The sequence below is a fragment of the Poecilia latipinna genome, unplaced genomic scaffold (assembly GCF_001443285.1).
Source record: "Poecilia latipinna isolate Pla-1442-1.1 unplaced genomic scaffold, P_latipinna-1.0 Scaffold25, whole genome shotgun sequence".
NCBI classification, from domain to species: Eukaryota; Metazoa; Chordata; class Actinopteri; order Cyprinodontiformes; family Poeciliidae; genus Poecilia; species Poecilia latipinna.
The window spans coordinates 258403-275571 of record NW_015112641.1 but is presented as its reverse complement, the minus strand read 5'-3'; the positions used below and the strand labels follow the sequence as shown (position 1 = coordinate 275571).

General features: G+C 37.4%; 1 protein-coding gene across 3 annotated transcripts in view; it reads left to right on the top strand.

The window, feature by feature from the left end:
• The window catches only part of myh10 (myosin, heavy chain 10, non-muscle), a 74522-nt gene that overhangs the window by 29545 nt on the left and 27808 nt on the right, over window positions 1-17169 (top strand). For 2 of the 3 annotated variants that reach the window (XM_015037539.1, XM_015037531.1), the window contains 11 exons: window positions 1606-1623; window positions 6771-6863; window positions 7452-7515; window positions 7696-7794; window positions 8786-8929; window positions 9335-9430; window positions 11102-11220; window positions 11305-11457; window positions 12510-12683; window positions 14311-14484; window positions 15255-15369. In XM_015037539.1, coding sequence (XP_014893025.1) covers window positions 1606-1623; window positions 6771-6863; window positions 7452-7515; window positions 7696-7794; window positions 8786-8929; window positions 9335-9430; window positions 11102-11220; window positions 11305-11457; window positions 12510-12683; window positions 14311-14484; window positions 15255-15369 — 1249 coding nt within the window. The remainder of the gene's footprint in view (window positions 1-1605; window positions 1624-6770; window positions 6864-7451; window positions 7516-7695; window positions 7795-8785; window positions 8930-9334; window positions 9431-11101; window positions 11221-11304; window positions 11458-12509; window positions 12684-14310; window positions 14485-15254; window positions 15370-17169) is intronic. The other variant, XM_015037548.1, reaches the window with a different exon arrangement.

The following is a 17169-nucleotide window of genomic DNA, read 5'->3' as shown; positions in this document are numbered from 1 at the left end:
ATAAATGGTGTCTTTTATTGCAGCAGCATAATCTCATCCTGAAAAACTTGAATTTAAGTGGATTTAAAAGTTGATTTTGAGGTTTGTGAAGCATTTCTGTGTTGTTTTGTTCACGTTTTTTTAAAGATAGAAAAAAAAAATAAAAATGTTATTTCTAAGAATTCAGGATCATATGTGTTTTAATATCAGAATGTTTTAAAAAGAAACAGGCCCTCCACGTCAACATTTCCATCCTTTGTTTTACACCAAGAAAAAACTCTACATATTTTTACATTTATTTATTTAGGATATGCAAATAATACCTGGCTTCCCACTTGCTGCATGATAGCACACATCTCACAGTCATAGCGCAAAAAAGTTTGTTTTTTCTAGTTATTACTTCGTTTTGTGGATTGTTTAGCGATTGTTATAAATCAAGACACCAGTCTGTGCTGCAGTTTTCTAATGAGGATTTAAAGGATTTTTACCTACATTTACCTAAACCACTTTATTCATATAGTACATGTCAACAAGCCAATTTAAAATGACTCAAATATCAACTGAGCAAGAAACGGTACATAATAGCGGTGGCAAAATAAAAATGAGTAAAGAAAAGTGGGTAACAGTCTCAGTGTTTTGGCTGTTTTGCAGCATATTCCAGATTAGCGGAGCATAAAACCTGAATGCTGCTGCTTCATGTTTGTTTTTGACTCTGGAAATGCAAAGTAAACCTGTGAAGACGCTGTAATTAATGCCAATAAAGATAAACTGCCTGGCGGTTGGGCACTTGGGCAGTCATTCATCCAGGAGCCCGGCGTGTTTTTCAGTTAAAAAATGTTAAAGTTGACAGGAGATTTTAAAATATCACTTGATAATTGTGTTATTGAAAGATTAATACCTGAACCCCAACTATAAAGTCTTAAAAATTAAGAGATTTTAAAAATACTTAAATAAATAAGCAATGCTTAGCCTGGTGGGGGCACAAGTAAAGCCTGGTGGCCCGTCAGGCTTATAAAACACTGAGGGAAACCCCGGATGATATTCTCATGATGATGTGAGATTAAACCTTCAATCCAGGAAATGTTCTTCAGGTAATTTGTTATACTTAAAAATTGAAAACATTATAACTTATATTTAAAGGGTCTGTTATGGGGACCAATTATCTGTGATAGTTAAGAAACATTTTCTTTACCTAGGATTTGTTTCCCTACTGACTGAATGACCCAAATAATTTTTTTCTAATATTTTCAGAATGAGATTAAGCTGCTGTTATAATCAGGAACTTGCTTGAACGGTTTTACTCTTTCTGCAGTAGTTGTCTTTAACAGCAAGCATCTCAGTACATGTGCGTAGTACCAGGTACCAGGTACCTGGTACCTGGTACCACCGTCTAACCAGCCGGCCTGTGGGTGTCAGGAATCAGAATAACACACTGCTTAGTTTTCTAACTAAACCTGCTGCTAATTCCATTCCTAGACGGCTGTAGGTTGTTCATAGATGTTAAGCTGTCATTTCAGAAATGTTCTGCTCTAACTACAAATTCACTTGTACCCACAACATGAATACATTTGACTATTTTCATATATTTTGTTGTTTTTAACAACTGAATGTCCTCATACCCTACAGAGTGGATCCCTGTTTTATGTGAGTAATATTTAGTTCCTCAGCTCTCTTAGAAAATATGAAAGGAGTGCTCTCTTCACTTTGCTGCTGCCTGCTTGATGCACCAACTCTTTATTAAATGTTAGAAATGTTTTAGGCTTTACAACTGGATGCTTTCTATCCACACCACCTTCATTCACCTGCTCTGCTTAGAGGGAAATTCTACATTGCATGCATTGCTTAAATCTTTCTTCTTCCACTTATTTTAAACGTTATTTTTCAAACTTTTGGGTATCTTCTGTTGCAGAAACAAGCAAACAAATACTTGAAGCAAAAGGATTTGTTTGGGATTTTTCTACTAGATTTTTGACCCATTTATTCTCTGTTGATGTTTTTGAGTAAACCTTCCTAATCTTGTTGACAATCACTGGATCCCAGCTGTCCATCGTAATGCAAACAGACCAGTGACGAAACAACCATTGAGTCACTAAATCAGTTAAAAAATACATTTAAAAAAATCTCAAATACATTCAGGGAAATACCTACACAGACCAGAACCAGTTACTCTCTTGCTGTGAAGTAACAGTACTTAAAGTGGCACCAAGACAATGCAACAGCTTGGTTAATCTTTCATTTAGGGCAGGCTCAGATCCAGTCAACAATCAGACTGGAAATAATATCTGGTTTACAATAAGTAAGATTTTAGCAGTAGTTTGAGGAAAATGATGAATCAAATGTTTTTGTTTTTACAAGCAGAGTAAAGGAATTTCTTTGTAATCAGAGTCAAATAAATCTTTCCAGCAGTGGTGGGCTTTGATAATTTAAGAAGTTAGTTCCACTAAAGCTGAAGCATGGTATGTAGCAGAAGCTAACACTGAAGCGCTACACCAACTTGGTATGTAGCAGAAGCTAACACTGAAGCGCTACACCAACTTGGTATGTAGCAGAAGCTAACGCTGAAGCACTACACCAACTTGGTATGTAGCAGAAGCTAACGCTGAAGCGCTACACCAACATGGCAAGTAGCAGAAGCTAACGCTGAAGCGCTACACCAACATGGCAAGTAGCAGAAGCTAATGCTGAAGCGCTACATCAACATGGTATGTAGCAGAAGCTAACGCTGAAGACTCCCTTCAGGTTAGGCAATAGGAAGCTTTGCAACAGATTTCTGTCTTAGCGTCATTAGCGGCTAACCATTACCCAGTCATCGTATTCTCACATTGCTTACAAGTAATTTGCTTGTTGTCTGTCGCCTTACTTCTGTCGCTGCCTTCTATTGTTCCAAAACCAAAAATGTTCTATGATGGCCGTCGGTGTTTGGTTCTTACACGCAGTTCTGACTTGATCGTTTGGAAAAAAAATAAATAAATAAAAACTTTATTTCTTGCAAAAATATAAATGGAACACTTTCTAAAAATTTCTTACAACCTAGTTGAAAATTAAAGTTAATCCGATTTTTCAAATTGAAAAAGTGGTAATACAAATTTTTTATAAAAACTTCCCGTCACCTAAAGAAAATCTAAATTAATAGAAATTACAATTTACAAAATTTAATATAAATGGCCACAACAACTATCACCAGCAATTTAAAACTAATGGAGGCTGACTGAAATGTTGTTGGACATCCCAACATGATGTCGTTGTTGGGTAAGTTTGTCAACAAAGCAGATAACTTGGGACCTACTTGCATTCTTCCTTCAAAATAAGAGTCTCAGACATACAATATCTGCATAGTCCACTGATATTGAACAATTTCAAGTCAAATTTTAATAGTATAATCTTACTTTCCCAGATTTAATCACTCGTGTTGAAAACAAATATTGTGCCGTTTTAATCATGTGGTATCAGAAGATTTTGTTATATCACTTTCTACAACTTAAAGAATTTCACTTTTTAAACAAAAACAATAATTTTGTAAAAGTTTTTAGGTATCGTGGTGGTTTCTGTACACAGCTAAAACCTGTAGACTTTCAGAGCACACTGATTTTAAGCGAAGAGGTTCAGCGGTTCTCACATCACCACCTCTTAATCGCTCAACTGGGCAACTCAAGCAGAACCTTTTTGGACTTTTCCAACATCCAAGAATCTGCCCCAAATGAGTTTCCCACATGGCCAGGTCCTATTTTCCTTGCTTCTGAAAAAAAAGAAGAAAACTTGGCATATTTGTTGGGCCTCTGAAGCAGATGTTGAGCACTGCGAATGCAAACACAACTCGGCTCTTCCTGAGAAGATTTACTGGGACAGTTGTGACTGATCCTCTTTGGGTCGCCTAAATCTGTCCCCAAGTCTTCCCCCAGAGCCTGCCAAGCAGCCCGCCTTTTAAAAGGAGATCCACTTGTAGCAGTTTATGGAGAAAAATGCTTAAATTGAAGGAAATGAAGAGACTTCTGAGCAGATGGGACGTTTTTGTGGCGTTCTCTGTTCCTGTCATATTGACTTTTTACTATTCTTTAAAATTGATGCTGAATTTTGACCTAATGCATAATGGAAGTGGAAGCCTGTTTAAATGTGACCTTTGCTTGGTCCAAACAGATGAGTAAAGATTGCCAGGTAAGGTTTTTCACCCCAGACCTGTGTTTGTGTGAAAACAAACTGCTCTGGTTTGAATTATCCGTCCCCTGTGGGCCGTACAGCTGCTCCAATGGAGGGCTGCTGCATTCCAGCTGCTCACAATTTCACCCAAAAGCAGTTCTTCACACTCATTGGCCAAATGCTGCATTAATGTCTCACATCCCAAGTGAGATGCTGATTCCTCAGTTCCCCTCTCATGGAAAACGGCTTACTCAACCCTTCAGTGCGTGGAGATATTTCTGTCTGAGTGGGAGAAGGTTTCTTTTGCCGCAAACTGTTTTTCTCTCGGCCATTTTGGGTTCTCTGGCCACGACAAAGTCCGCAGTGAGGTTTAGATGGAAGCGTAGAGGAAACACCTGTCAAAACATCACCATAAATCTGTTATTTATTTTTTTCAGCGTTTCTAAAGTGGGTAACTTCAATAAAAACACTGAACTGTTTCAGTTCCTCTCTGTTTAGTGTGGGCATCATCTGCTTTTGTCGCAGCAGAAGTTTTAAATTCAGTTTTAACTACATTCTGCTGCAAAACAGGGAGTTTAGGTCCGTTTCGCCTGTAGATAATACCAACCCAGAAGGAATGCAAGTAAAAAAATGTTAGGATTTTTAAAAACGATTGCACTTTTTTAGGGGTGCACAGATTTATCGGTCGGCTGACTTATTGGTGCTGATTTCCTTAATTTTGGAAGATCGGTTATCGTCTGATTTTTACATGTGAAGCCGATCTTATCTATGCTGGAGAAGGTCTAAAAATCAGCCACTGTCCTCTTCTGCTCTCCCATCGGAGACGTTAGACTGATAGATCGACCCACCAGGTCATGTCTGCACGTTTCCAGTTAACAATAATCACCACACTGTTGCCAATTCAGCAACTTTCTTGCTGTACTGAGCAATATTTCAGGCAAAAATAATCCAGAATCGGCATCAGCAGATTATTCTTTTTAAAAGATCAGTAATCGGCGATTGGCCAGAAAACTCCAATCAGTGCATCCCTAATTTTTTTTTAACTAAATGGGCTTACAATAAAATGTAAAGAAGCGTTTTGTTTGTTTCCATGACTGAATGTTTAGGTATAGATATATTTAAAATTCATTCAAATGGCCGATTGGTGCTTAATGTTAAGATAAAACCACCCATTAAAAAAACATAAAGTTTGATTAGAAACTCTTAAAATGTAAAACAAAATTAAAGCCTTTCCACAATGATGTAATTTGGTCCTACTCAAAGGAAATCTGATTTGATTTAACTGATAACATAATATTTAAGCACACAGCTGTTGGCTAACAGCTTAATTTTTCTGTCCCTTAAGACATTAGAGGGCCACATAAATAGTTATGATGGGCCGGATCTGGCCTGCAGACCTTCAGTTTGACACTTTTGTTTTATACTATTGGTGTCGTTCTGTTGAAGAAATTTGCAGACATGGACTGAAAATGGATCAGCTGCCATTAAATGTGACTAAAGAACCAGATGCTGCTTTGGAGCTTGTGGCCCGGACCGAGCTGTAAAAAGTTAAAACCAGCATAAATATGTTCTTCAAGTGAAGATTGTAAAAGTTTCCTCTGAAGATGCTTTTTCACCTAATCATCTTTTTTTAAGTCATAAATCAATACTTTGATGTATTATTATCTGCTTCATCTTCTGTCTGATTTCAGGGAAATCCCATATCAGAAACTGTAGCAGCAAAATACATTTTACATTTTCATCTTTTTTTTTTTTTTTTTTGTCTTTGCAATTTCCAGATTTTCTTTCCCGTGTATTTTTGGTTTTTGATGAGACAAAAAGTTCTTCATATTTTCACTTTTTGACACACTACATTTAAATCCCAGACTAAGAGAGAATACACATTAAAAATTCGTTTGATTCCAGCTGTAGTTTAGTTTACATTTGTCATTTTATATTGCTAAGTTAGAAAGTGGGCTGCACAGTGGCGCAGTTGGTAGAGCTGCTGCCTTGCAGCAAGAACGTTCTGGGTTCAATTCCCAGCCCCAGTCTTTCTGCTTGGAGTTTGCATGTTCTCCCTGTGCATGCGTGGGCTTTCTTGGTTTCCTCCCACAGTCCAAAAACATGGCTGTCAGGTTGATTGGCCTCTCCAAATTGCCCCTAGGTCTGTGTGTGTGTGCCCACTCCCGCCTCTCACCTGGAACATTAGCTGGAGAGGCACCAGCAGCCCTCCTGACCCCACCAAGGGACAAGGGTGTAAAGAAAATGGATGGAAGTTAGAAAGTTTCATGCATTTTTCTATCCATACATGATCTTCGAGTCAAATGCAGCAGCCCAGGGAATCCCAGGGCTTTTTTTTAAGTTTCTAATTTTATTTTTAAAAATTCTTCCACTTTTTTGGGAAAAATTTCAGAAGATTTTTGTCATTGCTTGCAAAACGTTAATAGAAACATTTATTTGTCTTTTCCTAACAGTTTTTCTCCAGAAGTTGAACTGTGACGCTCGCTTTGCCATTTTCCCCTCAGCTTTGTTCTTTTCGCCTCCGCCTTTATAGATCCTGTGAAATCTGCTGCATGATTTTTTTCCCACCTGTCTGTGAGCCTCAGTTTGTCACCGCTCACCTCACACACCACTTGGTGACTGAACGCTGCCTGTGTGTGTTTTTGTGTGTTTGTCAGGGTGAACTGGAACGCCAGCTTCTTCAGGCCAACCCCATCCTGGAGTCTTTTGGCAACGCAAAGACTGTGAAAAACGACAACTCGTCACGTTTTGTGAGTCGAGCCAAGCAAAAACCATCAAGATTTAACTGTCATAAAATCTTCTGGTGCATCAAAGAAAGTTTGGACATTTGAAGAGTTTTGTATTCATGCAAACAGTGCATGTCAGTAAGATGGCCTTCTTCATCATAGCATAAAGTATCTATCAAGTGAAATAATATAATACACCCAGACAGAAAGGTGGGAATGAATTGGAAGTGCATAATGACTAAATGGGATAAAATTATGACCTTCACCCTTCATAAAAGAAAGTGGCACGAAAAATCGGATTTGTGTTACATTTCCCTGCTGTGTGAACGTATCTTCAGCTGCTGCTTGATATCGCTTCCAGTTCCACCACGCATTTCCTCTAGAGGTATCTGTAGATGTATCGGCTCACTGACAATCAGATCTGTTTTTGCAAAATATTTCCAAAATGAAACAATCACTTTGAGCCTGCTAATGTAGGTGGAATAATACATCTGATACTATTGATCATGCTTCCACTGCGTTATCTGTACTGGTGATTATTTTTTAGTGTAGATGTCAGTGATTGATTGGTTTGTTTTTGTTTTAACATGAATCTTGTGTTAATCTCTGCAGGGGAAATTCATTCGCATCAACTTTGATGTTGCCGGGTACATCGTGGGTGCCAACATCGAAACCTGTATCCTGTGTCCTGGAAATAAGCATCTATCAATTCATCTAACAGTCTTTGTTTTGGATGCTCTGAGGAATTTTAGGCCTTTCTAAGCTCTGACCTCATTATAAGTCAGTCACAGAACGTTTTGTTTGTTTCGTACTGGAATGAAAAAAAGATTTACTTTTCCTGACTGTTCTGCGTCAGACTTGCTGGAGAAATCCAGAGCGATTCGTCAAGCCAAAGATGAACGCACCTTCCACATTTTTTACCAGCTGCTGGCCGGAGCTGGAGAGCATCTCAGATGTGAGTAAGAAGAGAGTGGGAGGATTAGTAAGAAGTGAAAATGCGTTTTATTGTTATAACTCAAAGACCTTGACTCCTGAAATGCCTGGACTGTAATATAATTTACAAAAATGAAGTCCCAGAATACACAGACGCTATTAATCACACTTTTTATTTCTTTTATTGAACTAAATATATGTTCTCAATTCTGTTAAATGAAGGGGCAGACATATTTATTTCAGCTTCTTATTTATCATAATTATAGAAATGTAGAAATCTTTTCTTTCTGGGACAGACTAATAAGGTTTTTTTTAATTGGATTTGGCTAAATGTAATGTGTTTTTTTTTTTACTTATTTCATAGTTGTTTACTGTGTTGTTTTTATCATACAAAGCACTTTGAGCTGCCTTGTTGCTTAAATGTGATATACAAATAAACTTGGCTCTTAAAGAAAAGAGGAAAAACCTTCTAAATCCAGAACCAGTTATGTTTTTTCTACTAATATGTAGGTAACATAGTAAATATTGTAGCTTTATTTCCAACACTTAAAATAGGAAATGAAGGATAAAACAACTAAAATAATTTAATTAAAAATAATACAGCTTAGCTAATAGCCTTATATGTAATGTCTAAGTACATTTAGATGAGCTGTATAATGAGGAATACAACAGAAACATTAACATAAATATCCAAAGCCAACCTGTACTCATCCAAACATTGTTTAATCATTAATATTTGTCACATAAGTTTAGCTGTCATTTCTTGTTTTGAAAGAGAAAAACAGGAGAATTTGTTGATTTGTTAGTTTAAATTTCTGTCCTTGTCAGTGTTTTCTGTGTTTTGCTTTGTTTTATTGTTTTCTCACAAATATTCGACCGGGTGATTAGATGTTCGCAGTGTTATTATAAACCTATTTAATAAACACCTTTACATTTGTACGCAGTTGGTGAAAACTAGGGAAGTCTGAAATCTAATGGGGATTAGGTTTTTTACGTTTCCTTTCTCTCCACAGCCGATCTGCTGTTGGAAGGGTTCAATAACTACAGGTTCCTGTCGAATGGCAACATCCCGATTCCAGGCCAACAGGACAAGGACAACTTCCATGAAACCATGGAGGCCATGCACATCATGAGCTTCGCACATGAAGAGATTCTGGGTAAAGTAGGAGTTCGCTCTGACCTAACCTTATTTTTTATTTTTAATGTTCTGCTTCCTGTTCAGCGCTAAAGATAAATGACAGAACAAGATGTGCATTTCTTCATGGAAATGCCATCAAAAGATTCGAAACCGGTTTTCCAGCATCTCTGCATGCGAAGATGAAGATTGTTTAGAAGAAAGAAAGGGAGGAGGAGTTAAACACCAATTAAAATAAAAAATAAAAAAAAACATTTTTTCAGGTGGATTTTTTGTAAGTTAAAAATGAAGTATTTCCTGCCGAGCTTTGTATCCCTGTTACATTAAAAGGTAAATACCTGTGGTTGTATTGGTGTCCAGGATCAGTGAAAAAACTTAAAATGCTGTCAACATTTCTGATGATTTGCCTGGATTTGTATATTTGCAGCGATGTTGAGGGTGGTGTCTTCAGTGCTGCAGTTTGGGAACATCATCTTCAAGAAGGAGAGGAACACTGACCAAGCCTCCATGCCTGATAATACTGGTAAGTGTTCCAGAAAGTCCATCTGCTTTATATCTGCTTGGTAAAGCACAGACTCCCCCTTATTTCAATTCTGTTTATTTATGCAGCACCAATTTAAAACAAATGTAAACTTGACAAACAGGTTCCACTACTTCGATCCACTTCATTCCAGTCCAACATTACTTACATAACTCAAATTTGGTTGATAATAAATATCAGCTGAGATTATCTTGGAGCCAAGCTGATTCCTCCTAAGCCAGCATGTGACAACAGCAAAGAGGAATTATTTCCTTCCAACCAGAAGTAAAGTACAGTTAAATTAAGCTCACTATGAGCGATCATGAACTCCTTCACTGTTTTCCACCCTGTCAAGATTTGTAAGTGGATGGAAAAGTCTGATTTAAAAAAACAGCAAACTTAAATTAAGTATTTTCCAAAATGTAATGCGTTCAAAAAAAGTAAGGGGATGAAAAACAAACATTTGCCTTTCTAGAGTTTATTCCATTTCACATTTTCTAAAAGCAAGCAAGGAACCAACCAACCAATCAACCAACCAACCAACTAACTAATCAACCAGTCAATGAACAACCAACCAACCAAACAGCTGATTATCAACCAACAAGCAGCACACCAACCAACTTACCAATTTACCAACCAACCAACCAACCAACTAACTAATCAACCAATCAATTAATAAATCAACCAGTCAATGAACAACCAACCAAATAACAATCAACCAACCAAACAGCTGATGATCAACCAACCAACTTACCAACCAATTTACCAACCAACCAACCAACTAACTAACTAATCAATCAATCAATCAATTAATAAATCAACCAGTCAATGAACAACCAACCAACCAACCAACTAACTAATCAATTAATAAATCAACCAGTCAATGAACAACCAAATAACCAATCAACCAACCAAACAGCTGATGATCAACCAACAAGCAGCACATCCAACCAACCAGCCAAAAACCACCATGTTCCTTCTAGTTTTATTAGTTCCATATTAAACCCTGGTTACTGTAGCGACATCTGCTATGGATTTATAGTGAACTTTGTAATTATATAAATTTATACAACTGGTTCAAAAATTCTGAGAACCCCCCAAAATCTGAGTTTGATGTGAAAAGTGTGTAGAAACCATAAACTCTGCACCTCGTCAGTCTTCTGTTGAGCCCTAAAACAGAAATGATTTGCTTTGTAGCCTTCCAGTTTCTCTAAGTGTGCTGTCAGACAAAAGGTCCTAGAACAGAGTGAAACAAAAGTCTGTTTCCAATCATGCAGCTCAACCAGAAATCTCTAAATGCAGAAGCAGAAGGCAGAACCAAAGCAGCTGTGTTTTATTTTCAGTAGTGACACATCTTTGGTTTAAATCAGACTCTGTTTTTGTATAATAGCTCCAGCCAAGTAAAATAATTTTATCAGTCATATTCCATAGTTGAGAAAGATTATTATTAATCAGGTAATGTCAAACTGTATTGTCAATCATTTATTTTGGACAAGAAAATCTGAGTTCTGCATTATATGACGAAATAATAGCTGTTATTCCTGTTTCTGCTCTCTTTGCCAAACTAATGTAAGATACTTTTTGTAGATATTTCAGTCTCGTGTCCCTTTTCTTCTTATGTAATTAGAAACTGCTTTGTTTTCATGTTTATTTGTTTAAATCTTTGTTTTCCAGCTGCTCAGAAGCTGTGTCATCTGCTTGGTATGAATGTGATGGAGTTCACCAGAGCCATCCTGACGCCCAGGATCAAAGTGGGACGAGATTACGTCCAGAAAGCCCAGACCAAGGAGCAGGTCAGCTAAGTCCTGACTGGCTCTGATTGAATTCATTCTCTCCTCCTTCGTCTTCATGCTGTTGTGTTTCTTTCCTCCCTGCAGGCTGACTTCGCTGTGGAGGCGCTCGCTAAAGCAACGTATGAGCGCCTGTTCCGCTGGCTGGTTCATCGTATTAACAAAGCTCTGGACCGAACCAAGCGGCAGGGTGCCTCCTTCATTGGTATTCTGGACATCGCTGGGTTTGAAATTTTCCAGGTTTGAATTTTCCTTTGTTACATTTTTTAAAAGTAGTATAGTTCCTGCTTTTGAGGGACTTGCAGTGACTTGCAAAAGTATTTATAGCCCTTGAACTTTTCCATATTTTGTCACATTATCCACAAACATAAATGTATTTCATTGGATTTTAATGTGAAAAACCAACACAAAGTGGTATATTAATCATGAAGTAGAAAGGAAATTATACATGATTGGGCCTGTCACTATAACAAACTTTGCTGGACGATAAATTGTATTATGATAAACAATAATCTTGTTGTTTTTGAGATCATTTTGAAGTAATATAGTGGTAACGGCAAAATAATGCAAGAACACATTCTCAATGAACAATAAACTTTAAATTCTAATGAACATTTAACACTGGAACTGGAAGACATAAATAAACAAAACAACAAATAAAATTAATTATGAAGTTTCTGTAAACAGATTTTTCCTCCAAAAGCACCAGACTGAAGACTTTTATCATCCAATTTTTGGTAGAAAGAGTGAAAAGAGAAAAACAACACATGATGCAAATGGAAACTATGATTCATAACATTTTTAAAAAATTAAAAAACTGGCAAGTGTAATAATATTCAACACCCTTTTCTCTGAGTGCAACCAGTTGCCTTCAGAAGTTGCCTGTTGATTGCTAATGACTAAACAGAGTCCGCCTGTGTGTAATCTAATCTTAGTACAAGTCCAGCTGCTCTGTGATGCCTCAGAGGTCGGTTAAGAGAATATTGGGGAGCAAACGGCATCATGAAGTCCAAGGAAAACACAGGTCACATCAGAGATGAAGTTGTGGAGAAGCTTAAAGCAGGGTTAGACTTTGAACATCTCACCCTTCAGTCCATCATCTGGAAATGAAAAGAGTATGGCACAACTGTAAATCTACTAACACATCTAAACGTAGGAGAATACTGATCAGAGATGCAGACAAGATCCACAGCTCAGGTGGAATTCAGCAGTATGAATACTTTTGAAAGCCTCTGTATAGGTTTTTTTGGCTTTTCTTTAGTTAATAGTCTTTCTCTTGCTTGTATTTGCAGCTGAACTCCTTCGAGCAGCTCTGCATCAACTACACCAACGAGAAGCTGCAGCAGCTCTTCAACCACACCATGTTCATCCTGGAGCAGGAGGAGTACCAGAGGGAGGGCATCGAGTGGAGCTTCATCGACTTCGGCCTGGACCTGCAGCCCTGCATCGACCTCATCGAGAGACCGGTTAGTCACTATAAAGCCTGGTATGGATGGTGTTAGCAGAAGCTTTAAAAACATGCTAAACTCTTCATATTTTCAAACTGTATTCCATTTTATTCTGATGTTATGTGATGGACCAGGAGTCTGCAAGCTGACTCTTTACACCTCTTACAGTGTCTCTTAATATTACTTTGGGTCAAAAATTAAAACCAAAGAGGAACTCAAGTTGGTGGTTATCAATCCAGCATCTTCTGCCCCTATTCATTAAAGCAATATCTCCAAATGAGAAGTTAGCAGCAGCTAGCATTTGTCAAATTAAAGCTAAAATGCACAACATTAATAATGATAACAGTTAAAAACATTATTCAAAACGTACCAAAATTACTCATGAGACACTTTATATGATTAAGTTTGTCTAAAATACATGTTGGAAAGAAAACACAGAGCTGATTCTAATACATACTAGGGCTGTGTAATAATATCGATTTTGCGATATATCGATGTTTTCTTTCCTAGAAAAAAAAAACGATATTCATCCGCAAGTATCATAACATCCAACTGTCACCTTGCTCACTCACTGCTTGCTTCGCCAGGAGAGTGATTAGGTCATCAGGCTTAGAGTGATTCCTTCAGATGTTAAGTGTCAAGGTTAAAAAGGTATCAGACTATTCAGAGCAGGGTACTTGGTGCACTTTATTTACTTTACAAATGCATGTAAGCTACAGTTTGTACTGTTTCAATTAAAAGAAACATGTTTTCTCACCACTTCTTTGATTCATTTTGTCCAGCTGTTGACTTTAAGTCTGTGTCCATGTCCAACCAGAGCCAGGTATTGTGTAGTTGGTGCTTTTAATCAGTTTTCAGTTAAATTAATTCAGTCCAACTCTATAACAGTCACAAAATGTCACCAAAATCACTCTGTCCCTCTAAAATCTTTCAGAAAATCGCAAAAGTGTATTGAATTGTATCGTTTGCTGAATATCGCAATATATATCGTATGGTGAGCATAACATGTATCGTACCGTATTGTGAGATTATTGTATCACAACAGCCCTAATACATACCACAGTTGCCGACGGCAACAGGAAAAACGGGGGAGTTACCGGTTGCTATGGTAACCACCAACCCCCAAGAGCAGCGTAACAGACCTTAATACGCAAATAAATGTCTGGAGAAACAACTTGTTGACTAAATAAAATAAATTCAAAGAATAAATATACAAATTTTGACAAACTTCACATCTATTGTATTGTTAAAATAAACACAACTTTGACAAACACAACCATTTAATTTTGGGTGTATGTTTAGGACCGTTCTCACAGTGGAAGGCAAACTTTCTCCCTGCCCTTTCTGGTGTATCCTTCGTCACTAATGTTCTCTAACAAACCTCTGAGCCATGTGTCAAGTTCTCCTTTGTGTCAGTCTCTCATGTAAAGGTGGAAAAGGTGAGAGGGTTTGAATAAGTTTTCAAGGAACCGTATTGTCACATTTGCCTAAATCATCTTTTAGAAAGAAGTGATTTAGACCATTATTTTAGGAAGGTTAAGATATGAAAGACACAGCGGGTGAAAATAAATCACTGTGTTTGTATAGGTGAGACTGCATTACTGTGCTCTACCGTGGGAATGAAATGTTTTCGGTTTTCCTCCAGGCGAACCCTCCGGGAGTGTTGGCTCTGTTGGATGAGGAGTGCTGGTTCCCCAAAGCCACAGACAAGACCTTCGTAGACAAACTGATCCAGGAGCAGGGAACTCACACCAAGTTTCAGAGACCCAGGCAGCTCAAAGACAAGGCTGACTTCTGCATCATCCACTATGCTGGCAGGGTAGGCTTCGTTACTGGTTGGGTTTCTAAACGCCACACTTAGTAGACAATTGATTTTATCTTTTGGAAGCAGATTTGTTTGAAAATTAAGCTTCTATTAAGTCACAATTAAGCCTCCAATGACCCCTCATTGTATGTTGATTCAGCTGCCAAATCTTTATCTTTGAATAGCTGTTTGAAACAATGATGCATCGTCTTCTCTTGTGGGATTCCCAGTGAACACTAAGGCCTGTTTGGTCAGAAATGTTTGGCAGTAAAAAACTGGATTGGCCGAACAGACACAGACCTGCTGAGGTTCACATCTGTTCATATTTATGTGGCTTTTGGATTTACAACAGAATGTTTCAGAACAATGATGTACTGATGATTTAAAGTTATCAATGAAGATGAACCAAAAAAAGGCCTCAGGAAAGTGAGATTTTTTACTTCAGATGCAAATGAAGCAGCAGTTCTGTTTCCACTGAACATAAAATTGAGCAAATTAGAACTAGAAAAATAAATTTGCTAAATAAAAACACATCCGTTCCAGGAAAAAAGTTTGAGCTGGTTTTTCAGCCATTTTGAAATTGGTATATATAATAATCAGTTTGAGTTTGTGTGGTCTTACGTTAAGTTACAGTTAACCTAATCTCTATGAAACCATGTCCTTGAAAGATATTTGGGGTATTTTATAGTATCCTTATTCTACTGCATGTGCTGTATATCATGAATAACTGCATAATACCTTTATTTCTCTGTATTTTACTAAACTAAAGCCTGTTTCTTGTTCAGGTTGACTACAAGGCAGACGAGTGGCTGATGAAGAACATGGACCCTCTTAACGACAACGTGGCTACGCTTCTTCATCAGTCAACAGACAAATTCGTGGCTGAACTGTGGAAAGACGGTAATTTGCTTCCTTAGATTTCAACGTAAACTAGAAAGAATCGGTTTAAAAACCGCGTCCAGTCAGATTCTTGTGTTTGTAGCCTTCTGCTTACTTACAGGGCTGTGAAAAGGAGTTTCATCCCCTTACACTCTGAAATGTTTTAGATGTTTGAGCTCAAGTTGTAATATAATCTGAAGGTAAAAATAGTTGTTTTAAATGATAATTTAATTTAATAAGAGCTTGGGCAGGGATTTCCACAGCATCCATTTTAAGTCAAAACTTTGACTAGGCCACTCCACAACCTTTATACTGCCTTTTGGAGCCAGTCAGAGTCAGACCTGCTGGTAACCCAGGTTGGATTGAGCTTAAGACATTAAAACTCTCCAATGAGTGTAATTTGTGCAGCTTATTATTTATTCTGGTAAAAAGGAATAAGGATCTTCATTGTTCTATGTTTTCTACATCTGTGGATAATATTTCTACAGCTTGGTTTGCTGGCGTCCCACAGGTTTTGAAATGGTGGTGTCTTCCTGCCCAGACAGACAGACGTCAAAAACTTTATCAATTTAATTTTTTAAAATAAAATTATCAAAGTGCTTCTTGAAGACAAAATGTAAAATATTTACATAATAAAATTTAATTAAAAAGACAAAATATGCAAATGCAGATAATATTCAGTAATATTTTAAGTGTTTCTAAGGAAAACTGCGCATAATTCTGAGGAGTGATTCTCTAAAATATTAAACTTGTTCCATTAGATTAAGGCTAACTTTTGATTTGAGGATCTGAAGCCTGGAGTTTTAACGTTTCAGTCTATTAGGAAGGAACTTGACTCTGCAGGCTGCTGAAAGTTAAAGTCAGCAGTTTAACCTGAACTCCATTATGAAGTGATAAAGCATTGAAAAGACATTAACACAGGAGCGATGTGAGCTCTGCTGCTGGTTCCAGTTCAAAGTCTGGCTGCAGACTTCTGGACCAGCTGCAGATGTGTGACAAAAGTCTAGACATGAGGAAATAAAATCATGAATAATCATCTCATTCCTGTTTTGAGATTTAACGTTTTCAGTTTGGAAGTCCATTTAAAATAATCAAAACTGTTTTTTTTGTTTTGTTTGGCCTTTAAGAGGCATTGATTGTCGTTTTCAGGTAACAGATTTCTCTCCAGGTTTTTGATCCTCAGTGTCGGCTCAGTTGAAAGGAGATCTATTCCCTTTAGTCGCAGACGTAATTCAGACGGCTTAAAGGTGCCAAACTGCGTCAAATTCATAAAACTGATTAAAAATGCTCTGAGATGTATTAATAATCTGTCCTGTGTTAATTTTTATGAGATGGTTTATCCTTATTTATGTTATTAGACAGATTCTGCTTAAATGTTTTGATCTTACATTTCATTGTACAGATCAAGTTGGTGGTTAATTTTTGCTAATTCCTAAATTAACAAGGGTGGGCAATTACGTTTTTACTTACTAGGGTCAAACTGGCGTAATAAGTTGTTTTTCCCTAAACCTGGTTCACACAGCAAGATTTTTATGCCGATTTCCAACAGTCTTAAGGACGCTGTGATTATCAGGGTGGCTCTTAAAGGTGACCTATTATGCTCCCTGGAACCAGTTAGGATAGATATGTGGGCTATACAAAACTTATTCATCACAGGAGGCCCTGTGATGAACTTTTTGCACAAAGTCATTCTTAGATAATGAGATTTTATTCTGCTTTCTTCTGCCTATTTTGAGCTGTTTAAGGGCCTCCTGTCGCTTCAAATCCAAATACGCTGCTGCTGGCCATGCCCCCAACTCAATGTTTACACTCACATGTGAA